Source organism: Dermacentor silvarum, chromosome 6 (assembly GCF_013339745.2).
Source record: "Dermacentor silvarum isolate Dsil-2018 chromosome 6, BIME_Dsil_1.4, whole genome shotgun sequence".
In the NCBI taxonomy this organism is placed as follows: Eukaryota; Metazoa; Arthropoda; class Arachnida; order Ixodida; family Ixodidae; genus Dermacentor; species Dermacentor silvarum.
The window spans coordinates 79,066,934-79,094,061 of record NC_051159.1 but is presented as its reverse complement, the minus strand read 5'-3'; the positions used below and the strand labels follow the sequence as shown (position 1 = coordinate 79,094,061).

Here is a 27,128-nt window from a genome sequence, read left to right as displayed (position 1 = left end):
CACTGTAATGCGTAGGATGGATAACCGATAGACCATTAGTCTTACAGAATGGGTACCAAGTGATGGGAAGCGCAGTCGAGGACGGTAGAAAACTGGGTAGGGTGATGAAGTTAGGAAATTTGCAGGCGCATGTTGGAATGAGCTAGCGCAAGACAGGGGTAATTGGAGATCGCAGGGAGAGGCCTTCGTCTTGCAGTGGACATAAATATAGGCTGGTTATGATGATTACTTGATTGTGGATCACTAAGCAGCAACATTTTAGTGTCTTATATTCTGTTTGTTTTTCTAGCTCTGGGAGCTCAGCGAGTTTGCATATTTAAGTCGGAGAGCAACAACGAAGATATTTATTAAGTATAAACATTGACGCAAGACGCTGGGCTTTCTTGAGTTTTAAACGGTTTCTTTGTGTTTAGGGATCCCATAAAATTTTAACGTATTCAATGATGGGTAATACTATGGCGTTATATGCTAAGATTTTAATTTGTGGTGTGGTACAATGCGAGTTTCCTCTGAGTCCGGGGAACAATACCTTCTTAGTTTCTGAACAAAATTCTTCTATATGAAGATTACAGCACAAGTCGGGGTGCAAATATGAGGCCTAAGTATTTCTGTTGTTTAACTCTAATAATTTTATGACCGTTTATATTATATGAAAGATTAAGAATATTTTTTCTTTCTAAAAATAAACTTGAATACTCATTTACTTGGGTTTAGCTTCAATTGATAATGATCGTACCATGCCTTAATTTTTTGTATATGTAGAATAAGTTCGTCGATTTTAATAAATGCTCAAGTGGCACTTGTCTTCAAGTTGCAAAGTTCTTGATCAGACCATCATTTGCATCACATGTCCGGCTGCAGTATGAGCAAAAAAAAAAAAAGATCAAGTCAGATTGGAGAAAACAAACAATTATGCTACTGCCTAGCACTGTCTAGGACAATGTCTAGCGGTGTTTCTTTAATGCATTACAGGCATACCTGCCAACTCTCCTGAATTTTCCGTAGAGTTTCCAAATTTGAGTTCCTTTGACGATTTTACTAGGGGTGTGCGAATATTCGAAACTTTCGAATAACCAATCGAATAGTTTCCTATTCGATTAGGTCTTCGAATGGAATAGTCACTATTCGTAAGTGCGAATATTTTTCTAATAGTTTTCGGATATTTCAAAACGTCAACTGTGCCTGACTGAAAATAAAATTGGAGCAAAATTACGGTACATTTTCACCCCCGCAGGCATAGTATAGACAGAAAACATGAGAACTTGAGTAATGGAACACGCTACGACGCTTAGGTAGCCATATTTTACAGGCTATACAGCGATCATTCGCACTCTCTGAAGAGCCTTGTGCATGCGAAGAAACTACTTGCTTGCTCCTAATGCTACATTAGTGCTTTTGATAAACAATGTTTCATAACGTACTCTGTAATGACATAATCTTGCCAACTTTAAGAATACTAGGATGTGAACATTATTTTATATGAATTGTGATATCAGCTGTTCATTATTAAAAAATATTCGATATTCGATTCGATTCGGTTCGTATCTGACACTATTCGATCCGGTCTCAAAAATTACTATTCGCACACCCGTAGGTTTTACGAATGCTGCGTCATGTTCTTACGAGAAAAAAAAATCAATTTCTAAAAATTTTTTTTTAATTTGTTAGGAGATGGCTCGGTGCGAGATTTGAAGAATTGTATGAAAAAAAAAAGAACTTGTGATGGTACTTGCGCCGCCTTCTAGTGCGTAATATACCAGTAAGGTACTTCATTCGTTCGAGCAAGGATATTGAGACAAGTTTACGACGCAGGCAAAATCGATGTCAGCGAAGTCACTGCAAAGGTCGCTGGGATCTAAGGAAAATGATTTTTTGTCAATAAGTGTTGTACAATCTTTAGAATGGCACGTGTGCAATACGGGGCCCTATAACGTAAAACTATTACAATCTGACTTTATTCCAATATCCTGACGTCAGACTTGTGTAACCGCAGATCGGGCGGTGCCCCGCAGCGTTATTTGACTGCCCGATCAAACTATATCCTCGTTTATAGGAGGACAGTTTTCATAGCTTTGAAAGCAAATAGCATTCCCTAGATTGACAGGTTCTTCTTATCTCATTGGCTGACAAGAATCGAGGAGCGTGCAAAAGTGGGGAGGATTTCGGCGAGTCCGAGCTATAGTGCAGTGAAAGTAGATAACCGGACGAGGAGAGTGGTGCCGGCGTCTGCGATTGGTCCGTTGCACATTTCTTAGCTTGCGGTGGCTGGCGAAAAATTGTGACTTTGTGACATTTCAAAGTTTAGGTGCTGTGGTCGGCACACATACGCACACATATCTTTCTGGATGTAGATGCCATTCATGCTCAGAGACCATCAACACGTTCTTAAGAAGAAAAAAAAATAAAATAAAAACAGCGGTGAAGCGCTTAGTCAGCATGTAGGCTGAATTAGATCGCAAACGTAACTATCTTATTTATATCGATGTGCTTGCATTTTTAGTCATAAGGATAAAGAAATGTATCTCGGAACGGCTGCGCTTCTTGGGACATATGATTTTAATAAATTCCCGACCTCTTATTGGATCGCACGATTAGCGTTATACTTACCTGCTGGCATAGATTAATAAGCAGTGTCAATATTAGGAAGCTTTTACTCTTTCCCGCAAAAAGGCGGCATGAAATGCCACGATGCCCCTAGGAAATTTCGTTTCAGTAGAGTGGAAATAAAAAGCTGCACAAGAAAAAGGAAAAGAAAAAAAAAACACATTGTGTACGTAAAGGCCGCCTAACCTGCATTTCGAAGGTCAACTACAACGAAATTTACCTTTGTTTAAAATGGTTATAAGTTATGAATGGTATATACTATTGAGGCAATCCTAAAAAAAGCTGCAGGGATGGATTTCACCGATAATTTCTGATAGAATCAGGGCAACACTTTACTTCAATCAACCAAGAGAACAAGCTGGCTTGATCACACCGCTGGCTTGATCATGATCATGAGAAGGAAATTTACAGAAGAATAAAATTGGGTTGGAGTGCATACGGCAGGCATTACCAAATCCTGACTGGGAGCTTACCACTGTCGTTGAAAATAAAAGTGTACAATCATTGCATTCTACCGGTGCTAACATATGGGGATGAAACTTGCAGATTGACGAAGAAGCTCGAGAACAAGCCAAGGACCGCGCAAAGAGTGATGGGACGAAAAATGTTACGCCTAACCTTAAGAGACAGGAAGATAGCGGTGTGGATCAGAGAGCAAACGAGGATAGCGGATATTCTGATTGACATAAAGAGTAAAAAATGGAGCTGGGTAGACCATCTAATGCGTAAGATGGATAACCGGTGGACCATTAGAGTTACAGAATGGGTACCAAGAGAATGGAAGCGCAGTCGAGGATGGCAGGAAACTAGGTGGAGTGTTGAAATTAGGAAATTTGCAGGTGAAATTGGAATCAGCTAGTGCAAGGCAGGGGTAATTGGAGATCGCAGGGACAGGCCTTCGTCCTGCAGTGGACATAAATATAAGCTGATGATGATGATGCAATACCACCAAAACAGACGGACGATACCTGCATATGGCGGATATTTCTGCGGAGAAACGGGGATGAAAAAAAAAGACCTGTTTAAAGAGCGTAGTAATAATGTGTTTGGGCGTGGCATTTACAGCTGAAAAACAAAAGCTATTGTAGTTTTGCAGCGTAATTACGCCATGGTATCAGTGATGAAAACATGCAGACGGAAGAAGAAATCAATTAGGCTTGTATATACATGTATACAGCGACCAGGAAAACTTATCCAACAGCTGGGAATAAAAAAAAGGCTATAAAATCATGGGGAAGAAACATTGTGTTTTATCTATTTTGGGCAAGGCTGTTTGACTGCTCCTGACAGATTTCCCGCCCATCAAAGCAGCGCTCATGGCCTCGAGGACGTGGTCGTAATTAAAAGATCACTTGAACCAGCTCATAGCAGGTAAACATGCAGAGGAGATAAAGGGAAGCGTATAAATAAGGAAAACTGGGGTACGGAGTCCAAGTGATTACAGCGAAAGGGCTAGCTTAACAAGTGGACGAGCACTTCACGTTTTGTGTAGTTGTCTGAAAGGAGTCGCCATAATACGTGCAATGCGAGGCGTGGTTACAATAAACTCCTACGATGAATGAAGAAGCCTTCCTTTGAGCGTTCTTCCCGCGAAGTGGAGACAAAATGAAACCACAACAGTTTGAACGAGGCAGCTGCTTCCTGCTTCTTTAATCACTAGCGAAAAAGCGAAGTCCGTTCGGCGCTGGTGATGTAGGCAGCTCGTTGCTGCCATTGTAAGGAGTCTTAGTGATAAATTTTATCTTGGGTTGTACGCGTATGGTACGTAGTAAAGTATCGCACTTTTCTTCGAGACAAGTTTTATCTGGCTGCATGTTACCTTAGAGAGGGAGAAGAGAAGAGCTTTGGTGCTTAGATGAATCTTGGTTCGCAGTCCCGTGTACTTATTCGCGGTGTCATGGGCTCGGAACGCGCTTAGTCAATTAGCATTTTTTGTTTCTTTCAGTGTGAGATTATGCGTCCACTGGTGCGTTAGTTCATGGTGTCTGTATAGCGTTGTGCCCCTTCCGGTGGCAGTTGCCAGCCTGTTCCTCACTTCCCTTTCCTGTGAAATTTATATTTAAAAAAATAATAATAATAGCTCAAAAATTCGGCAACTACTTGGCTACGTGTGAACGCTTCGTACTATCGGCGGCTGACTTGTCTCCCACAAGAACAAAACTTAATATTGTAATCGTTCAATAACTTTAGATGACACTCTAAAGTGTACGTGATAAGCAACGAAAATTTCGAAGTTTTTAGCCATTTTCGTAATATGTCTTTGTTTTGCCCCTTAAGATACGAATATAGACATTGCGTACGAGAAAGTCAATGCTGCACTGACATCCAGCACGCACCAGCGGAGGTGTAGTGTTAAAAGCTATTTTCGTTTCTTTATATAAGCAACTATATAGCACAGCAAACTGCTTGGTGTAGCGACAACAGCGAACACACGAATACTGTAGGAGAAAAAAGAAAAATCGGCAGCTCTACTGATCAAGTATAGAGAGCTTGGCGACGGTTGCCTTCGTGCATACAAATATAAACTACTTGACAACACCTTCCTCTAAGTATCTTACGAGGCGTAGGCACCTGACTGACAGTTCGCGACTCTGCTACCAGATATCAAACCGCTAAGTAATCCAAAGCTACAAAAAGGTTCCCTCAAGAATTAGCGAAATGTGCAGTGATCCCTTACAAAAGTTTGTCGAAACATAGCCACCGCTGTTAACATCGGAAACGATGACAATTCGCTATTTATTTTTATCTACAAACACTAGGCTCAATATATGTTCCGCCTTGCAGCAAATTTGACAATATTCGATAAACTTGAGGTTTAATGCATAGCTTTACATTATTGTTTTGATGAATTCGCTAATATTATTCGGAAATGTTTGCCACAATCGTAAATGATCGTAAGAAGGATACAACAAGAGCAGTATTTCATGTCAAGCCCACTTGGCCTACTTGTCACGTAGTGCATCTATAAATATAACGCTGGAAATACGCTGAGTTATTACACTAGGTCGTGCACCTGGTTTGAAAGACATAAGAAGACATATGTCATAAAGACAGAAATTAAACCAGAAGTCTTGCTTTGCTACTTCACCCAAAGTTAAAGTACTCGCAACTAAAGAAGCTTTAAATGTAGCGTACACCAATCAACTAACTGTCAAAGACTGCAGTAGCGCACGAATAGCTTTCTGTGCCTTCGACGGATGTGGCCAGAGTCCAAGAATTTTTGTTTCGAAAAACGGTGACTCATGTTTCGCCTTTAGTAATATAAAAGGGGAATAAAGGAGGAGTGGGGTCGGGGGGAGTTTGAACTCGGCCAAAGTCCCATCAAGAACTTTGCAAGGGAAATTTTAATTGTCATTCAAGTCACTAGATGTCGTTAGTCGTTAACAATCCAAAAAGGTGAAGCTCTCGTTAACCTGACTGAACTCTCATTAACTTTAGCGACTCTCGCTACGTTGCCTTTCGTGCCAAGTTTGGCAGGTGGCAGCGTTGCAATCGTGACTGTCTTCATGGCGGTCAAGTTAGCAATGCGGAGAAGGTGAAAAGTTTTTTGCGTAGGCGGTTCCCAGCCGAAAATTATGCATAAGTGTTTACTATTTAGCGATACGCCTGGGGGGGGGGGGGGGATTAGGAGCGCCTAATCAATTCCATAATAGGGTTGCATGTTTTAAATTTCGTGCTGCATAACGATGTGAGGGCCGTCGGGAAATTACTGAACGCTACCCGCTTTTGAGCCTCTCTGCGGAAGTTATAAAATTTATCGCACATAGGATAGCGGATAGTTCACCCGTTGTTGACGATGTTACACGAGCCAACCTAAATGATTCTTGTATATTGACGTGTGGTATAACAAATGCCAAATTTGAAGAATTTGTTAAACTGGAGCCATCGTTTGGAAATGCATGTACTATCCTGGATACCGCATAATAGCTGGCGTATACAGTATAATTGGAATATGCTGCTGGTGTAGTCGGTATAACCGAGGAGCTGAGCAGATTTGATAAACACGTCTCCTTTTTTAATGATACCATCACTGCCAACTCTATTTTTGGGAGTGTAAGCAGACATAGAGAGCATTCTACGTCTGATTTCCAAAGCTCGTTTTTCGGAAGGGTACATAGATGATCTCAAATTTCTTTACAGAATCAGCCATGCTGAAATTCCTCAGTGCGATTGTGGCTTTCTAGACGAAGACATATTGCTTCTAGAATACTTGCTTCTAGAATGCCCGCCTCATGACACGCAATGACGCCTACTCGGTTTAAAGAAAAAGGTCATGTTGGCCACGGCCCTAATGGCCGTGGTCAACAAGAGTGATACAAAAGTGCGCTTTAATAGGATTAAACATGCTTTTGAAGACCATGGTACTACTGGCTGTTATTAATGCATGATAAAAATTGTTTTGTTTATAAGAGGGCATCCTTTAGTTTTACTGTCAAGGTGTATACGTGATATTGTGGTTAGCACTGTCACTTGAGTGTTTCTTTGTCATATGATACCGTTCATCGCATTATCGCTATAAGAGAGTCTCTGCAATATCGTCTTGTTATTTTGAATTTTATGTGACAACGCAACATTGTTGTAACTATGTTGTATATTGTTATATGTTGTTCTTGCAACCGTATGTGGTATGCAGCACATATTGAAGAGCCAAAGAGAACGTAGCCGGCGACGTATTTCGGTGCCAGCATCTCCTTATGTCAATATTCGTAGTAATATAAAAAAAAGGTGGGCCTAAAGGGTAGTGCGTAAATTATATTGTTATTTATTTAGACTATGTAGAATTTACACAGTTCTTTACGCGTTCGTGGTTCGGGTTTATCAATGCTACTCGCAATCAGGAGCTCAGTCGGAGAATCAGAAAATTCGGAATAAAGAAATAAAAAGTCTAACTTCTTGGCAGTCATGATTTAATTACACAGCATGCTACGTTGCGTACAAGTTTATTTTTTTTTTCTGTAAGCCGTATGGCGGCGTTGACCTTCACAAAAGCGGTTAATGGTGTACCGGGTCACACTTCCGCTTGCGACATACGAAGTCGTTATTACTTCCGCACAATGTAACGCACTCACTTGATGCGCTTGCATTGAGCAATTGTTTCTTAGCGGCTGCTGAAAGCGTGAAAATTATGCAAACCGATGCTTAATTCTCACCTTGTTCATACGAATAATAGAGCGAAGATGTAATTATGTGATTGCACGCGGTAACGTTTACAACTATAAAATGCTGAAATTAGTTTTAAGTTATCGCAGAACAGAGCCTATGAGAAGCGCTCATGAAACTCATTGAGCGGCTTGAGTGATGGAAGGCCTGTCGCCTCGACTCGGCTGAGTCGAGAAGAGGCGTTGAGCGAAGGCACGTTTGAGAATACGGGGGTAAGACACATTACATTTTAGCCACCGTACAGTCTCGTGTAAGGGCCGCACCCGTGTAAGGGCCGCACTCCGAACTTGGCAGCCCAAAATTTGAAAAAAAAAATCCAATAGAAAAGCAATCGCGTTCGGTGCCGCGATGCCGCATCGGCGAATTCTCACGCGCTGCGTACTTCCGCGTGCCACTACTAGATGGCGAGAGCTGCGCGTTGACCTCTGATGCTGTGGTACATCAGGGGTGTGTACTAGTCAACGGTTGCGCCGGCGCCATTTTGAACAAAAAAATGTCACAGTTTCGCCCTAAGGGCGAAGCAATGAATGCGATAGCAACACAGCAATGTCATACGAAGTAAGGTGAGCGGCTTTGGTAGCAATATGAATTGTAGTCAACATGAGCTGATTAAGTAAGCAGGTGTGCTGCGGCGTAAGTAGACCGACATGAAGAGAGACTCGATGACCACGAGAAGGCGCGTGTGAAACGGTGGTGTTGATGAGAAAGGCTTCCCGTGGGCAGCGCGTGCGAAGGGACACACCTGGAGTGCTGCACTGCCTATCCGGGCAGCATTGCATGTGTAGCGTGCGTTGGAAAATGTGGCCCGACTATTACTAACTGAATGAACAAGCGTGGTGTGAGCGCGCACAAACAAACATGAATAGATCACACTGAATGACTGCAGACGACGACTGTCAAAACGCTGGCAGCAAGCGCATACGCCGCAGCGGGCGAAGATACGCGCGGTCTATCGCTTCAACGGAAACTGAGCGGCGAATGCACAGCGCATACAAAGGTCAGAGCCGTGTGAAGATAAGACACGGTGCGGGCGAGCGACGAGCGCGGTTGTTGGCAGAGTAGAAGTGCGTCCCCCCTCCCCACCTCCCTGCTCCCTCCGGCGCTGGCTTCCGGCTTCCTTGCTTGCGCGTGGGAGATTGAGTGCGTTCGCTCTCCGTGATAGCGCGCTCCCCGCACGCTTCCGCTCGGGCATACGGCGCGCGGCAAAGATTTTATCTATACGGAACCTCACGGCGACGACGACGACGACGGCAGAAATCCGGTTGAAGTGTCCATATAACTGCTATCGGAATAAAAGGTTTGGTTCCGTGTAAGAGCTTCAGCCAGTCAAAATTGTGGAAAAGAAGTGTGGCCCTTACACGAGTCTATAGGGTAATTCGTGTAATGGGTAACGTTTGTGAACAGTAATGACGAACCAAGCCAGTATCAAGGCAAATAAAAAAAGGGGGGGGGGGGGCGGTAAAGGTAGGTTGCCCTCATGCATGCTTTCGCTCTCTTTTAACGGCACTTTACCACCACTAGTTAGCGGGCATAAAAACGTTTAAAGGGACCATGACATGGTCGTCCGACGATTCTCAATTTGCTATTGTAGTGGAGAGTAGAGGGCCCAGTATGGTTCATCATCATCACCATCATCATCCTATATTTATGTCCACTGCAGGACGACGGCCTCTCCCTGTGATCTCTAATTACCCCTGTCTTGCGCTAGCTGATTTCAACTTGCGCCTGCAAATTTCCTAACTTCATCATCCCATCTGGTTTTCAGCCGACCTCGACTGCGCTTCCCTTCTCTTGGTATCCATTCTGTAACCCTAATGGTTCATCGGTTATCCAACCTACGCATACATGGCCTGCCCAGCTCCATTTTCTCCGCTTAATGTCAAATAGAATATCGGCTATCCCCGTTTGCTCTCTTATCCACACCACTCTCCTCCTGTCCCTTAAGGTTAGACCTAAGATTTTTCGTTCCATCGCTCTTTGTGCGGTCCTTAACGTGTTCTCAAGCTTTTTTGTTAATCTCAAAGTTTTTGCCTTTATGTTAGCACCGGTAGAATGCAATGATTGTACACTGTTCTTTTCAATGACAGTGATAAGCTCCCAGTCAGGATTTGGCAATGCCTGCCGTATGCACTCCAACTCAATTTTATTCTTCTGCAAATTTCTTTCTCATGTTCAGGGTCCCCTGTGAGTAATTGACCTAGATAAACGTATTCCTTTACAGACTCCAGAGGTTGACTGGCGATCCTGAATTTTTGTTCCCTTGCCAACAATTGAACATTATCTTTGTATTCTGCATATTAATCTTCAGCCCCAATCTTACACTTTCTCGCTTAAGGTCCTCATTCATTTGTTGTAATTCCTCTCCCTTGTTGCTGAAGAGGACAATGTCATCTGCAAACCGAATGTTTCTGAGATATTTCCCGTTGATCCTCACTCCTAAGTCTTCCCAGTCTAAGAGCCTGAATACTTCTTCTAAGCATGCAGTGAATAGCATTGGAGAGATTGTGTCTCCTTGCCTGACTCCTTTCTTGATAGGTAACTTTCTACTTTTCTTGTGGAGAACCAAGGTTGCTGTGCAATCCTGGCAGATATTTGCCAAGATATTCACGTATGCGTCCTGTACTCCTTGACAATGTCTGTATGACTACTGGTATCTCTACTGAATCAAATGCTTTTTCATAATCTATCAAAGCCATATAGAGAGGTTGATTGTACTCCTCAGATTTCTCTATTGCCTGATTGATGACGTGGATATGATTCATCGTACAATATCCCTTCCGGAAGCCAGCCTGTTCTCTTGGTTGGCTGAAGTCAAGTGTTGCCCTGATTCTACTGGAAATTATCTTGGTGAATATTTTATACAATACTGAAAGCAAGTTAATTGGTCTATAATTCTTCAATTCTTTAACGTCTCCCTTCTTATGGATGAGTAAAATGTTGGCCTTCTTCCAGCTTTCTGGTACACTTGAAGTCGTGAGGCTTCATACTCACTGCGACAGGATTTCATACTCTCTGCCGATCCCAGCTTAGTGCAGGATGTAGAAGTGTAGTGACCATAGGTTAGTGAGGTCTAGGATTTCTCTCCATTTGAAGAGAGAAAGAATAAAATCAGTCAAGAAGAAACAGGCAACCTAGACGCAGTAAGGGTAAAAGCAGACCAATTCAGGCCAGTATGATTATATATATATATACAAAAATACTAAACCAGAACTCAGCACCGCTAACTCTCTAAGTAGATCATAGGACACTTAGATTCTGACATCTTGACATATGTGAGCGTGTGCGTCACGGGTGACGTTGCACTCTCTCATTTGCGAAACTGCCGTTTCTACACCTTGTATAAAAACTTGCGATTTCGTGCACACTGTGATGCGCTCGCGAACGCTCAACGCACCTCGAGTTTTCTGTCAGATATCTTCAAAGGCGGGAGAAGTACGTCTGCCTACAGTGACATAAAGACAAGCGTGACTGGTGGCGGGGTCGAACCTCTGTCTTCCGGCACAGCAACCCAATGCTCTAACTATTAGGCCACTATTTTTTTTCTTTCTTTCATGGTATTTATTTGAGGCACGCTTGACTCCTGCGAAAAAAAAAAAAAGATAAACAAGCTAAGAAGTCTCTTCTAGTTGCACGGCAACGAAGACACTTACACACAGAGTTCCTTGTCATTCTTAAAACGCGCTGCTCAGGTCGCGGTCGAGCTTCGCAAGAAACATTAAAGTGGTTGTAAGGGGAAGCACCTTACCAATACAGAATGCCACGATTGCAGGCGTGCTTCTATCGTGCCAAAGTGACTCTCTGAAAATGGCTGGCACATGCGTCACATGCCAGTTTCTCGCATTCTTCACTCGTGACAGCTAGTGCCATGAGACGCTGTGTTAGACTTCACTACCTTCGGGATAGACCCACTTTAAAAAAAAATACCTTGATACCTTCAAAGTGGGTGAAATTCGCTTATAATGCTATCACATTAAAAGTTTGCGGTCTTGTCGTTGCAACGTCGTTGTGACGTTGTTGTGACGTTGTTGTTGGCGGTGACGACTTCTGTGGTTTCGATGTTTTTTCCCCCCGACCGCCTGATTTTTGGCGTATCCTCCATTCTGGATAGGTGCCAAGTTTTCAAGCTCATTGTAACTATTTTCATATAGGCGTCGTTTGTGGCGTTAACAATGGCTTCACCGCCATGACGACACCAGTACACCACTATCTTCTCAACAACAACTATGTGATGGTCACAGCGCCATCCTTCTCCGCTATGGTATTGCCTAGTGCGGCCAAAGAAATGCTTGGACAGACGTCACCGCTTTCAGAGTGTGGGGGGCTCAAAAGCTTGCACGGGTTTCCAAGCGTGATAGAGCAGTGGTTAGCGCTTCCGGCTTCTAATGTCACGTAGTTGAAACGACGTTAGTTCGAATTCCAATGGCGGTGGTATGCAAATTGTTCTTTTACGTGATTATTTGGGTGCCCTCCACGCGTTTAGCCCACATTTGTATGTACCACTTGATGTGTTGCTTTCCACTCTTTATTATGACACCATTGAATTCCACGCGCTGTTATATTAGCAAGTCTGTGTGCGCAGGTAATATGTTGTGTTCTATTATCTGATTACGCAGAACAGACTTGTGCTCCGTGGCACCTTTGTGTAAAATGTCTTTCTGTAGTATATAAGCTGGTTCGCTGGCAGCAATGTAGTATCCTTGGTGAATAACGTCGTCTTTCGCATCGCCTGAGTGCGATGTTGAAGCTGGGGATGATAAGGCAATCTGACGATGACGGAATAACGTCGTTGACCACCACGGTCGAAGTCAGCGTAACGGATTTGACGGATGCTCAGACGAAGAAAATCCAGTGGTGAGCACTTAACTGCTGTCGCAGTAAAAAAGAAAATGAAGGCAGTCGGATTTCGGGGATAAGTATCTCTTTATTGAACCAATCCCACTACGTAATAATATTATATATGGTACCTACGATGATGATTTGCTTGTATGTACATGGGTGAGTGGATGTATGTTTTATTTACAAAGCGTCATCTTTCCGCATTTTCTCGTAAAGGGACTTCAGTTCATCGAGGTCCATGTAGCAGCCTTTCAGGTGCCTGCAACAAATCAAACGACATAAATATAGCAAAATTATGTTTTAAGGACGTGCTTGGGAATAACGGTTTTCACAGAAACTGTCGACATGTCTTAGAGTTAAAAAAATACTGGTGGTAGCTTAAATTATAGGCTCCCCCTTACAATTTCTGTTAGAACTCCTCACACATTTAGTTGCATGGCTTTTCTCCCGAAATTTCTCATTTCATTGTCAATTTCTCACGAATTTGTCACGGGATGCAGTTACGTGACGTTTTCTAACTGCGCCCCTGATGTATCCGAGTGCAAGGTTTAAATTGATACGGGGATCACAGGAAAGTCATTTGATAGATCAGGTATGAAATACACTACTGAACTTCGGATACATTAAGCATTCTTTTGCAAACCATACGAGGTTTTCTTTACCGTATACAATATGCGCTAATTATTCGGATTAATAAAACAAAGACAGCCAGTGATGGTAGTCTATGAGTCTCTACGAGAGAGTTCGCTGAAAGGGCAGCTTTAGTTTTTTCTTCTTTAAATATTGGTACCAAGAGCGCCACGCAGTGCCGCGTGTCTGTTCACGAGACGTCATTATTAGGGAGTTCGTGACAAAAACTAGCGTGCTCTCACCTGTCAACCTTGGTGGGGTCAAAGCCCGTCCTTCCGTGCAAGATCCTGCGGTTGTTCATCACGACTAGATCACCGGGACTGAGGTAGAAAGAGTACTGAAGCGTGCTTTGCTCGATTCGTTGCGCGAACAGCCGTAGTGCCTCGTAATAGGTTGCCACCTGGTCCTGGGGCAGCAGCGGCGGCCTCATCGAGAACAGGCTGAAGTGGATGTCTTTCAGCTTGCCCATGTAGTCGACGCTTATCACAGGCCACGATTCACGGAACCACCTCTGCGTAAATATATGAAACAACATGTTTTTTTAGCCGACCGGTCGGTGTTAACGGTGTCAGGAGCATGTAACGAAAATTGAAATAGAAAAATAGGATTTTAAGAGCTTCCACATTTGTCTGTCATTTTCTTTTTGTTCCTCTGTGTCTATCGTTTATTCAAGAGAAGCAAAGTGGGTGCCCATTAAGTTACAATCATCCCCCATTACATTTTTTTTTCATAGCTTGCTTTTATAGCTTAGCTTTCAGTGTATTCATCGTTAAGGGAGCATGTTGGTAAACTATTGGAGTCATTTTGGTGCGCTTTAGCAAATTTGGCAACGCGTTATGCTGTCGTCTGTCGAACAGGAAAACAGGAGAGCGTTATTTAAGACAGCTACTTTCACGAAGATGTTTCACCGGTTTACTGATCACTAAACATGTTAGCCGTGGTGTTGAAACAGTTCCCTGGAGGCATGCATGGGTCCACTTGTATTGGAGAAAAGTTAACAAGCTAAACAGCCCTTCATATTGCGACGGAGACCCATCTGTTAACTGTACGACCATAGTGACATTTGACCGATCCAGATCTGCAAAATATCTTCGTGTATTGCTATAGCGAAGGGCTACGGCGCCCGTATCAACATTGCCTTAATAGAACAGGCTACAAAACTGGCAGCAGGCTGCTTGGCCTGCATGCTTCCCTATTTCTGATGAGATGGATCTTTTTGCTTTTGTGCAAGCGTTCTAATGAAAGCTACCCATGCTAATTTCTCACTATGGCGTTCTCGAGCTGCGCATGCGGTTGTTCAATTGCTTGCCATGGCGACCGCGTTCATTTGGGAGCTGAACGCAAAAACGCTTGCGTGTTGAGATTTGACTGTACGTTAAACCTCCGGAGATTACAATTAGTACGGATCCCTCCACTACGGCACTCCTCGTAACAAACAGTGCAGTTTTGGAACATTCAGTCTTATCACGCTGCTTAAAGCAAGCTACCATATTTGTATAATGCTTCAACGGTATACTCACGTCTCTCTCGGCGTCCAGGAATGAGAACATGACCGGGGTGGTCGAGAGGATCTTGAAGTGCTCGGGGTAGTTGTAGCGTAGCCACTGAGCCGCGTAGAAGCCGTCCACGAAGAAGGACTTGCCGCCGGCCTTCTGGCCGCAGGTGGCTGGGTCGGCAGCCTTGAGGCAGTGCAGGAGCTGCACGCCCGGGGCTCGTTCCCGGTACGCCAGGTCGGTGTGGTGACCGAACTGGACTCCCGTGTACGACAGGTGCGTCTTCGGGTCGGCGTTGTAGCGCACGTCGTAGGTCAAGCCGTAGCCAGTCTCTCGGATGTAGCCCATGCGCCGTGCGACACTAATGATCTCGTGCTCGTGGAGGGGCACTCCTAAGGAAAGCGACGAGTACGGACAGGGCTTTTAAGCTCGCCGTCAACAAAGTTTGCACACACGAAAACGATTTCATTCTTGTGTGGAACCGAAACCTACAGCTAGCAACGTTCATAATTTTATTGTCCTGTAATTAGAACTTGGAAAGTATGCTGTCTCTGTGCGCATCCTTATGGTGGCAGCCAGTATTTACGCGTCTTACGTGGGACACTAATGTATTAATATATAGTAATTTTATTGCTCGTTCGTGTATGTGTGTGTGCAATAGCTTGTTTATTTGTTTATCTTGTTTACGTTTAGTTCGCAAATATCACAGTTGCTTCGTTAAAAGGCAGCTCAACCACCTCATATTGAAGCTCCGTTGAATTGTACACAACTTATTTACTTGGAGCGTTTCACTGCTTACAAAGAGCTACAAATGCGCAATGGTCATTAAAACTTATATATTGCTCTTAAAACTGGCTGGAAGGCGGTAAGAAAAGCAAGTGCGGAAGCTTACCTTTGAGGACGGAGATGCCGTACTTGCAGACGTTCTTGAGCATCTTCTTGAGACCAGCTCGCGTGCCCATGAAGTCTTCGTACTCTAGTTCAGGCGGGTTCTCTTCTATCTCGTCACGGTTCCACAGGATCACAGAAGACTTCTTGTTTGTGTAAGCCTCATCCTTGATGTCATCGTGCGGCTGTGGCACAGCCATGGGCTCCGCCGCGGAAGCAGGAGGCGCGGCCGCCACGTTAAAGGTGGTGGGTTCTCTGCAGGTTGTGAAATGGTAATAGAACAAATTTTCAATGAAAAAAAAAAAAAACAGAAGTCATGGGATATGGTAACATAGCAAAAGTGTCTGAAATCATATAGCGTTCCCAGGTGGCTAACATGAGTCCTTAAAGGAGCACAAATTTATTTGTTATTCATCTGGCTGGAGGTTTTACACGAATAGTATATTATTACATGAATATTGCATGAATAGTATATTATTAGGCTGATAGCTAGACCTTCGTGCAACCCTTTAGGAAGGAGGACGGTGGTAAAAAGTAATCGGTTGTGCGAATTTTCGGTTACAGAATAGAAAAATAGATTGTAAGCTACCGCGGCGTCTGACATTTCCAGATGATTTATAATATTAATAATTGAGGTGTGAATCTATCAGCTGCGTTGAAACAGTGGTCCTGCCGAAGTCTAGGCCACTTGATGTATTTAATTCACTCTTTTATTGCTTGTTTGCCTATGTCTCTTCAGAGGTCCCAACACATTGAGCTCAGGGAGTCACTGTTACATAGCCTACAGCTTAGCACATTGGCGGACTTTGGTGACTTACGCTTCTCGCTCCTTGGGCTGGAAGAGCTGGGAGAACTGGTGGAGCCACTCGGCAGAGTAGGTGCTGGCATGTGGCGGCCTTCGTGCTGACTGCGGCCAGAAGACCTCCAAAAGCTGCGCGTTGTTCTCGACGTCCCAGGAGAGCGGCTGGATCTTGGGGTCGATCTGGGCACTGTTAGCTGTTTTTCTTGCGTCGGAGGGTGCACGCACGCCTGGCACCGGCAGCTGTCTCGCAGCTGTCAGGGGAGGAACCGAAATATGTTTACTACATCTGTCCATGGTGGTCTTTGATTGCACCGTCTTTCTTTATCATTTCAAATGACAATTTACAAATGCTTCATAATCTCCTATGTTGCAGCTAAAGCTTCAGCGAGAGCACAGCACTGGCGTTAGCTTCGTGCACTGCGTTTCACTGCTTATTTAAACCTTTTGATATACGCGCATGCATGCAATGTTTTTCCTAATTAGCAAACGAGGTGTTTAAGTGCTTGTTGGATATTAGATAATAAGGGGGAGGTATGTGTGTGGCGCTACTCTTAAACATCACGGTACCACTGTTACATTGCGTGGCCATAGTGCATTTTATGGGTCACTAATTCCGCGCGAAAGAAAGCAGAGGACCGTACTCCTACCCCATTTCTTCATTTGCGTTTTCTGTTTGGGTGTATTACAGCGATGTGCATGCCCACTGCTGGAGGATAGCGACTCATAGGTTGTCGTTTAAGCTGGATTAAATTAAACTTTGCTTGCTTTACACTATTCGGCGTAATACAACTGCGATGATACTTACCCAAGTGCTGCTGAACTGGCATTTGCTGTTGTCAGAGAAGGTGACGCAGAGGGTATTCTCGCTGGATTTGTACACATCTTTGATCTTTGGTGGGGGAAGTGAGATTTCTTCGTGTTCTTCGGCCAGAACGGTGCTCATAGGACGAGACGACCTTGCCGCTGGGCAATGGAAAGAAGCAAAGGCAACATCACTCAAAGAGCCACCACTTTCATTATAGACATGCTGAGCGAATATGACTTTCGGAGGTATGCATGCTTGCATGGGCGCCCTTGCTCGCGTGTTAGCCAAGGTACTTCTGAGGAGCAAATCGTCATGACATAAAGGAAGCTGTTTGGCAGCGCGAAAGGAAAGACGATTTGGAACGATGCTTGATTTAGTTGACGACTGGCAGTATTTCTTGTCTGTGCAAGCAGATAATTTCTATGCGTACTACCGAGTCATTTCGAGAATAGTTTAGACTTCAGTACACTTTGGTGGTGGGGGGGGGGGCGAGGCTTCGAAATGTAAGAGAAACTACGCCGTTGTTGTCATTTTGGCGCTTCCACACTGGTGGAGGCACGCACACCTGTGACTCCTTTCTCGCCGTGACTAATTGAAATGTAGTAATATCTGCCACAATGCGCAGATCAAAACAGAAGCTCGGGCACGTGGTCCCTTTAATGGGCACGCTAGGGCTCTTATATAGGTCGGTGTGCAGGGACACATTAATACACATGTAAAATTCTTTAGAATACAAAACCTTGTTTTTCTCTCGCGCCTTCCCACCAGTAACCACAGAAGTGTGTGTGTCCATATAACTAACAATATGATTATTTACGAAAATTGGTGATATCCATATTAAGCCAGTAAATCATGCACAACTTAAGGTTTATGGAAATCTGTGGTTAGAATTGTTCCACACGTAAGGTAGTCACCTACCTGTAGCTTTGGTGATCGTGACACCGGAGGAACGGCATTGAATGATGTGCCTCCCGGTTCCAGAAAGAAGGATTTTCCTGCAAACTGGGAAAAAACAACAATGTCTGATATAATGCTACCGTCTCTCTAAGAAACGCTGACAAGCAATATGCCGTATAAAGCAATATCTCTTAATGCAGATGTCATAGTTGCTCTGTGTGTAGGTGTGGTGTGTCGGCGTGTGGGTTAATTACGGCCTTATATAACTAGCTTCTCCTCATTCTATATGGAGAAAGAATACTAAGCTTTTAACCTGTGATCTAAGATTATCTGCTTATGAAATACACTCGGCGGTGGCAGCTCGAAATATATGTGGGGGTCCCGTAGGGCATGTGTATTTTATCACAGAAGTGAAGGTACTCCACAGGACATTCCTATAAAAGCAGAAATTATTTCCAGGAACGCTACCAAAACCTGTAGGTACAATGGTTGTTTCTATGATTAATTGTCAAAAAAAGAGAGAAAAAAGGTAAAAGAAAGACGGGGAGGTTAACCAGACATTATCTCCGGTTGGCTACCCTGTACCGGGTTGTCAAAACATTCTCTAATCACAGTAATGGACAAAGCCTAGCCGCTACTGAATCCTACCGGCCCTCCTTTGCGATCGGATGACTGTCCGAAAATGTTCATGACATACGTACTCCGATTCAATGGCTTATCAGTGTACCAGTTATCAGCGACATATGATTGAAGAATTGCAAGGTGGTAGTCTTCAGCGCTTCTGAGCTCAGTAACTGTTGCCCGCTAGCCCATTGTTACGTGCCGCGTTGCGTGCCCTTTGGACGGCATTCGACGTACACTCCGGCACAACACAATGCAATGATAAAAGACAAGGACGTGTGAGATAATTCGCGTGTCACGTATGCCGCCTGGCGAACCGAGGCTTCCCTAGGGAACCTATAGAGAGAGTGACGTCCAGGTGATAACGTGCGATAGCGCCGCTAGTATGGGGACGGTAGACGACATAGCTCTCCGGCAGGGATGCCCGTGGGGTAAAAGTGCAGCAAGGGCCGTGTTGACAGGCACTTAATGATTTTGGGGGCATAATTTACTCATGGCACTGCTTATCATTTAGCTCTACAAAGATGATAAGGCGGGTACACTTTTACGGATAGAACAAAGCATGTCAATTAGGAAGAACAATTGCTTTTCGACACAATATAGTTGACCGCAGTAATGGTCGTGTTCAGTGCTTGTCATCCGAACTGGTTCAGAATGGATCCCTTCATTGACGGCAGTTCATTTATTTTAATTCAGGCGACAGTATATTACTCTACTATCTATAGGGCGCTAAAAATGAACATTCGGCTTGAAAGCATGGAAATTTGAATAGCGGCATTATGTAGAAGACGGCAGACTTGTAGTTGGAGTGAAGCATGTTTACTAGTGGATTTCTTATTCTACATCCTTGGCCCAATAATAAAATCTGCTATCTCGGCATCCTGATAAAACCATAGCATGACTTTTGTAGCAGGTATTCACCCACGTTTACACGCCCCTTTGCGTCGTCACTGTCATAATGAGGCTGAAGCGCCAAGGATACAGAAGTTCGCTCCACGTTGTATATAATAAGTCTCAAACAGCGGGTGCCGCCACCTCCGCCCTGAGACTAAGAGCAACTTTGTAAAGAAGGTGAGCACCGGCACCGCCTCTCTCTAGTAACTTCGGTGGGGTAAAGGTCGTGTCTCGAGGGGGGGCCTCTCTTATCGCTGTCTGGCCGCCTGCACTCTCAGTGATATAACAGCGATTGAGATGCCATAAAGCCAGCAAACAAAGACTCGGTGTGCAAGTGCACATATCGTTTCAGCTGCGGACTCAAGCAACAGTGATAACATGTATACTTCAAGCTTCCCCCCGTGCCGGCGCTTCCACAAAGAAGAAAACCATGTCGGCAATTTGCCCGCCGCCGTTGCTGTGGTGGCAGCGTGCGGATTTTTATGCCTCGGCGTCTAGGGAACGGGAGGCGATGCTCTACACGCTCTCGAGTGGCTTCGCGGGAAGATCAGCGCGAGTAAAGTCATTGTGCAATGTCATGCTTGACGCTTGACTTCTATCAGACTGGATACCTTGGCATCGCTCCAACGGAAGAGATTCAGAGGAAGCGCTTGGCGCTATGCCCGATTCTGAGGAAAACATGAAAAAAATACAAAATAATGTGCATAATGTGGAGTGTTTGCGATCTGCGCGCCTGTTTTGTGAAAACACACGAGGGCCATATGTGTTGCGTAACATAGGACGTAGCGACTAATTCAGTTAGAGCTGGTCGGTTGACTCCACGATGCATCAAACAAGCTTTGGACTTACAGAGAGCGACATCAGTTAGTTGAGAAATTTGATTCTGTGGGTGTAGTCAGTTTCATCTACGAGTTCATATATCATCATACGAGCTCATACGAGTCACAAAGAATGCTCAATGGCAGGGTGTTGTTCTTCAAGATTGATATATTGACCGAGTAAATGATTGTTTTTTTTTCTTTTACGGAGGAGGCATCTTCACATGCAACAAGATAGATATCCTTATTTGCGAACTTTGGCTCTCTGTGTACAGTCATTTCAATCTACGTGTTCATATTTTCTGTTCTTTATGAAGTGAAGTGAAGGTGGCATATTACATTATCTGCGATATGAATGTAAATAAACACTCAGGGCGGAATACCAAGAGATGCGAAACCTGTAAGGGTATCCTCAAACTGTCACTCCATAAAGCTCATTGCGTAGGGGTTCCGCTGCTTCCACAGTCACTTGTAATGTCAACTGAACATGCCTCCCAGTCGTACGCATAACTACACTTCAGAGACAGAAACATCGTGTTTCAGCATTCCTTGGAAAGGTAACTTGACGTTCATATGTAAAGACTGTAGAATCTATGACTTGGGGAGGAGGGCATTGACCCAGGTCTAGGTCGCGGCACGAACTAATCTCTAATTTTGCTTAAAGGGTGTCAGATACATCGCCTTGGCGCATAATTGACAAATATTGCATGAACAGTTGATTTCAGTTCACAGGTAAAAGCACACGAGCACGTGTACTCACCTTCCATGATTGCAAAAGTTCGCTCTGCCAACTTTTCATGTATGGGGTGGTCAGCTCTGCACTGGAGTTCAACTTGGTTTGAAAGAACCTCCAGGGTCTGCCATTCTTTATGCGGATGGCCGGCCAATCAGCGACTAGACCATGAACCACGTGACCAACACAACCTTCGCCTGCCGCTTCTCTCGCCGCCATGCCCGAGAAATCTTTCACCCGCTCTCATTTCACCGTGTCTCTCGAAGTCTCTCGAACCTTCTCGCTGCTCGCGTTAGAGAGAAAGGGAGAGATAACCGCTGTTCCGATGGCGCGCGCGCGCGCGTTGCTCGGCACGTCGTCGCAAGTTCCGCATACGTTATGTCTAAGCCGGGCTGCTGCAAGCGTACGAAACCCTTGACAGGGCGACATGGCTAATTTCACAGGATGTGGAGCAGCGACGTCTGGTTCGCACCATGCATTGCTCAAACTCACGCAATTAATCACGTGCACTATGCAGGTTTGCCAGAGGTGCCAGGTAAAAGTTGTATTTTTCTGCCACATCAACGTTATTGAGCGTAGTTGGTTGCTATTGCAAAAATAACTATATCAGAATATTTAAAGCCTCCCCGAAACTGGTTTCTCAGACGCTTGACTGACATTTCATATGTTTCTTTACATCGGCGTAGATCTTGCACGTTTTACAATTTCTGTTCTTTTTATTTATCTCCTACGGTCGTTTCAGCGAACTTTCCACAGTAGCGGTTCCCGCATAACTGTAGTGAATAAAGCCTTGCGGTAATTTACGCACATGAAGAGAGTGTTTTCACATTGCTTTTTATCACAGCGCGAGACGGGCGTCCGATGCCATGTTCCTCCCTTCTTTTGTTCCCAAATGGTCGGTGAACAACCGTAACTCGGTCGGATATGACTTTCCGTGCTTCGCTGACAAACTTGCCACACAACGTTCCTCCGCACACCTGTTTGCATTCAGCTCGTACCTCACAAAAACAAGTGCCTTTCGGTAACGTTACCGAGAGGCCTTTTTTTTTTTTGTCTCTGTAACGTTTTTTTTTTTCTTCCCCGCTCTGTTTGCGTACACCGGGACCATCGCTTGAGCAACAGCGGCGTGACATAAACAGCCGCCGGTTCAAACGACGTCGTCGGCGGTGTTCCCCGACCTTGGAGTGTGGCGAGAGTAAGAAAGGGCCGGGAGAGAATCCGCGATACGGAGTCGTCTCTCTTGCACCACAGCTGCATCGCCATTTCCTTCTCTGACCCAGTTGGCCGTGTTGCTGGGTGGTTGCTGGCACGCGCGAGGATAAACACGCAGCATCGTTGTCGGAAGCCGATAGGGTGCAGCTGCAGCGACAGGCCAGAGTCCGCTTACGCCGAAAGAACACTTGCAAAGAAGAGAAAGCCCGCCCGCTTCGATGGCGGGCCGACCGCTCTGCTGACAATCGCGACTCCTTGTGCGTTGTGTTTCTAGCATTGTGTTGCCGTACAGGGGTCGTCGATGAGCTGGCCTCTCGTGCTGCCGGTGTACTGCCTCTCTGCCTCGCAGGTGTCGGTGTACAATGAGTAAAGCGCTTATTGTCGATAGAGACAGTGAGCCACCACAACAAGACACGTGTTGGTGGCTCAGAGGTATTTGTGTACAAGTTATATAAGAGAAAGGCTTGACGCTGAAGGGGAAGAACAGCGTAGACTTGACGCCCAGGCGGTTGATATGCTCGGTCTGTAATTTTTGGCTGAATAAATGTCTACTACTACTACTACTACCATAAGAGAACAACACGGAGAGGCTGACATCAGTAATCTGGGATGGGAGGATTTAAAAATTCAATTCCAATTATTTGGTGTTGTTCGTCTACGTCCGAGTTGCGCTTCGTATACGTTATCACCACGATTGACACTGCGTGAGTGGTGAATGATAGGACAGGAATAGAATGGAGCGAAATGGAATGCTACGTTATACAGGCTCTGTCTACAGACAAAAAAAAAATTAAGTTCGCAGCAACTAGCCCCGAAATACGATTGCTTCACCGCTCAGAGTCTGGGCTAAGTATATGCACCCCATGTGAGAGACACCGGAATGAGCAATGTGCGTTGAATGTAAATATTATCCAGCTGCTCAGGACGCGTAGGAGACACTAACAATCTGAGGATGATTTTTTTTTTACTTGAGGTTTCCGCAATATATCAACAATTTCTCTCTCTCTCTCTTCCACCATGAGGGTGCGCATGTCGCTAAAGTATTCACTATACTCTAATCTGAGCTGTTAGCACGCAGTAGAAGAATGAGAGCAAGAAGTAACGCTAAATGTGAACGAACGGTTGAATCTTGGTAGTAGGCAACCTTACTGTCTGTCTGAAAAAGTCACTTGAAACGTTTTCATTATGTAGGATCGTGAAGTGAAGCTGATAACATCAACTAATCAACAGCACCTGCGCAAGTAGTTAGTCGTGTCGCGTCAGTGTGTAAATGCAGCAGACAGACGAAGATTACGAAGCATACATATACAGGGCAAGGCCTTCCTTGCACAAATTGAGACGAATTTGTAACACCTGTGCAATTTCTCAAACATTTCGCAAATGAGTAAATCAAATTTTGTGAAAGTTACAAAGTTCTTATTAGTTGAGCACGCGTTGAATGCTGACCGGATTCAGTTGCACATTTGCAAAACGGGCCCTAAAAGGTTACTTTTTAAATATAGTTACTTCAGCAGTTGACTTCTTATACACTCGCTGACGTCCACCAGCGCTAACTTAAAAAAAAAAAAAAAAACACCGCCCATGCACCCCGTACAGATCGTAAACCAGCGAAGATGAAACGTGCGGCCCCGGTATGAGCCACACGTGATTTCTTTCTTTCTTCTTTCTTTCTTTCTTTCTTTCTTTCTTTCTTATTATTGTTAATCGTGACGTAAGTGACGAGTGTGTGATGTTATTCATGTCATGACTTATCGGTCATGACATGAATAACATACATTCCTACCCTTCCATGCCAATTTTTGTATTATACCGAGTGAACGAGACGCGAGTTTTTGATAGGGTTATTTCCACCGCAGGGTTTTTGTGGTCGCACCACAAGTGTTTCAACCTAGGCATATACAGCTTCGCTGCAAAAAAAAAAATACATAAATAAATAAAAATTAAAAATATAATACAGAATAAAAAAATAAAAAATAAAAAGAAAAAAAAAGAAAAAGAAGCAAAAAAGAGAAACACATCTGCACTATACAATGTCTTCAATAAAATTCGACCATGTTCGTTAAAACAGCTGGGAAAAACCATATTGCAGAATGCGGATGAAGAGCACACTATACGAACGTATTTACTGGAAGTCGCGGTACAAGGTCTCGGGGTCATGTCGACCCATGTGTATCTTTCGCTTGTCGATAGGAATAAAAAAAATAAAAATGAACAGGGCGGTGTTAAAAGAAGGGCACATGTCAAGCATAGTAAGTTTGCAGACTATAGCAAATATTGCTTTAATTAACATTGCTGCATCGAATGGAGAGAGGAAAGCTTTTCCGTTAGTGATGTTTACGCGTATCACGTCCACAGGCATTTTCAGCAGAAACAGCAGACATACGTAACTACCTGCGCCTTGACCAACGAACAGCGCTAGGAGAACCTCGTTTATCAGACTGTACATACGACTTTGGGTGGTAGCAAACCTAGCCAGCAAATTGCGAATACTAGCGTCAAGGTCTCCGCTGAATCCGAATCTTCTGCCGCCCGATTAGCGTCCGTTCTTGAAAGAGAAAAGAACGTCGACGTGCATGTCCTCCTTTATGCCAAAATAATCGTTCGGCAAGATGCTTTTTTGCTGCATTAACGAATTTCCACATTTATGTTTATTCTGTTGCAGCCAAAAGGGATGCAATGGAAGAGATATATTGTTTACATATACACTAGGAGGTTGTGCCTTTGTGATCATGCGCTGAGGGTGAACGCGATAAGAGTTGGCTGTTGTTCGTCGTTATACGGGTACGCGCTTTCGCGCAAGTTGTTCTTTATCGGGTGTGGCATGCACCTCTCCAACCAGTAAACGCGGGATGAGCCATGACGCAAGCCTCAGTGAATATTCAATCATTATTTGTTTTCTTTGTAGGAGAGCATAAGACATTTGGTGCATATTTTGTGCGGTACGTTGAGCTTACGCGAAAATACGAAGTAGCAATTCCAATCGAAATCCTTTCAGACAAGGCTTTACTCTGTACATAAAATCCATGAAAATAGAAGATGGTCTAAGGTAACAAACACATGGAGCTATGAGATGTGTAGTAATGGGAGGAATTGGTGTAATTTTGGCAACCTGCTGCGTTGTGGCATCTATCGGAATGAGGCCGGCGATAAATCCTACAAAGAAGCTGCTACCTCGGGATCAGAAGAAGGTCGTACGTAGCCAATGAACCATAGCGACTGGTAAATTAAGACTTCATGACTTCTCGACGTGCATATTAAGTGAATGACACACTGAACTTGTAGCGGGAAGATCAGTAGCAGTTGCCCAATAGTTTAGGGCTTGTAGACAACAAAAATTAAAGCGCACACGTGAATTGATACTTTTTTTTACGGGACGCAAAAGGGGGGATTAACGCCAGTAGCGTGGAGAACTTGCAAAAAGTACGCAGTAATAAACAGCCAGGGACAAAGTGTAAAACTTCTCAAGTCACATATGGTGCTGTGCAGGTTCAGCGCTTTACCGTTTCATTTCTTTCTCGTGCGTGCGTGGCGCATAATCCACGTCTGTCACGTGCATCACAAGCGGGAAATGATATTAGATCCATTACATGCGCTCACCTTCTTTTTTTTAATATTCCACCGGACTGATATCTCGTAAAACTATTCCATGACGCAGCCAAATTTCCTGCACACATCCTCCCTCTTTTGTTTGGCACTGCGCTTTAAGTCATACAGCTATATCAAATCATTGCGATTTTCATCATTCCTTCAGTGACTCTATATCAGCTGCGTGTCAGACAATCCTGAATGTTTCTTTTCTTAGCGACAGGAATACTAAAGCTGCCACAAGATAGTTTCAACAGTCTACACAAGCGGTAGAGTCGAAGTGTTTCATAAAATGGACTACACTTGCATACATTGTCCTTGAGGTTTCATAGCAATAACAGTTTATGGAAAGTCCGAAGTGCATGGGTTCATTGTCTCCGCTTGCACACACTCGTTACGTTTGCAGAACTTTTCGTCGCGTGCTCGCAAAACTGACTGCTGTATTTAAGCTATAACCTCCGCAGACCTGGCTCCCCAGTGTCATCTAGCTCGCCGGTTGAAGGACTTGTCACACAGATGACTCCACAAAGTATACCAGACAGGCCGGCCGTTGCTCGTTTCGCTTTACCCTTCTCTATTCGCATACCACGATAAGCATTTGTTTGAGGAAGTATTTCTCGCATTCGGCAATAAAAGACCACAAAAAAAAAACAGTTGTTTATTGGTCCACGGGACGCGTGTTCGTTGCCTTGACGCTGATAATGTAATCTCTAGTAAAGATACACAGCAATGTCTTTGTGGTGAAAAGTATCTCTGCAAACACCCATATCAATCGCAGTCCTAGGTTAAGTGGCGTTACCTATGCTTCAAAGCAATGTGCCATAGGAGTGAATGCTCCAGGTGGTGATAGACAGTCCCGAACGAGTGCGATCATAAAAATACACGTGACCATTCGCCGCTTATCACTGCACGTCAGATCCCTGCACGTCAAATCGGTACAATATATCGAGCACAGTAGAAAAAAAAATTATGACACAGGGTGCCATATATTGTGAACATTTGGCCTTGATCAAATTCTGCGACGTTTTCTCTGTAGCCAAATCCGAGAGCATGCCAACCCCTCGAAGCCAGAGAAGGTAAAATGGGGGAACCCTACAGTGGCGAAAGCTCAGGTCCAGACTGCACCCCACCTGCGTAATGTGTTCTGCAG

At 44.3% G+C, this 27,128-nt stretch overlaps 1 protein-coding gene across 1 annotated transcript; it reads right to left on the bottom strand.

Annotated features, from left to right (window-relative positions):
- Positions 1-12,665: 12,665 nt before the first annotated feature.
- LOC119455634 (gamma-butyrobetaine dioxygenase-like) lies at positions 12,666-21,314 on the bottom strand. The gene is given in 9 exon segments (XM_037717051.2): positions 12,666-12,859; positions 13,473-13,741; positions 14,751-15,115; positions 15,616-15,866; positions 16,430-16,604; positions 16,607-16,664; positions 17,219-17,376; positions 18,137-18,220; positions 21,209-21,314. Coding segments are annotated over 9 exon segments (1,446 nt in total). The 5' UTR covers positions 21,216-21,314; the 3' UTR covers positions 12,666-12,780.
- Between the last annotated feature and the right edge of the window lie 5,814 nt (positions 21,315-27,128).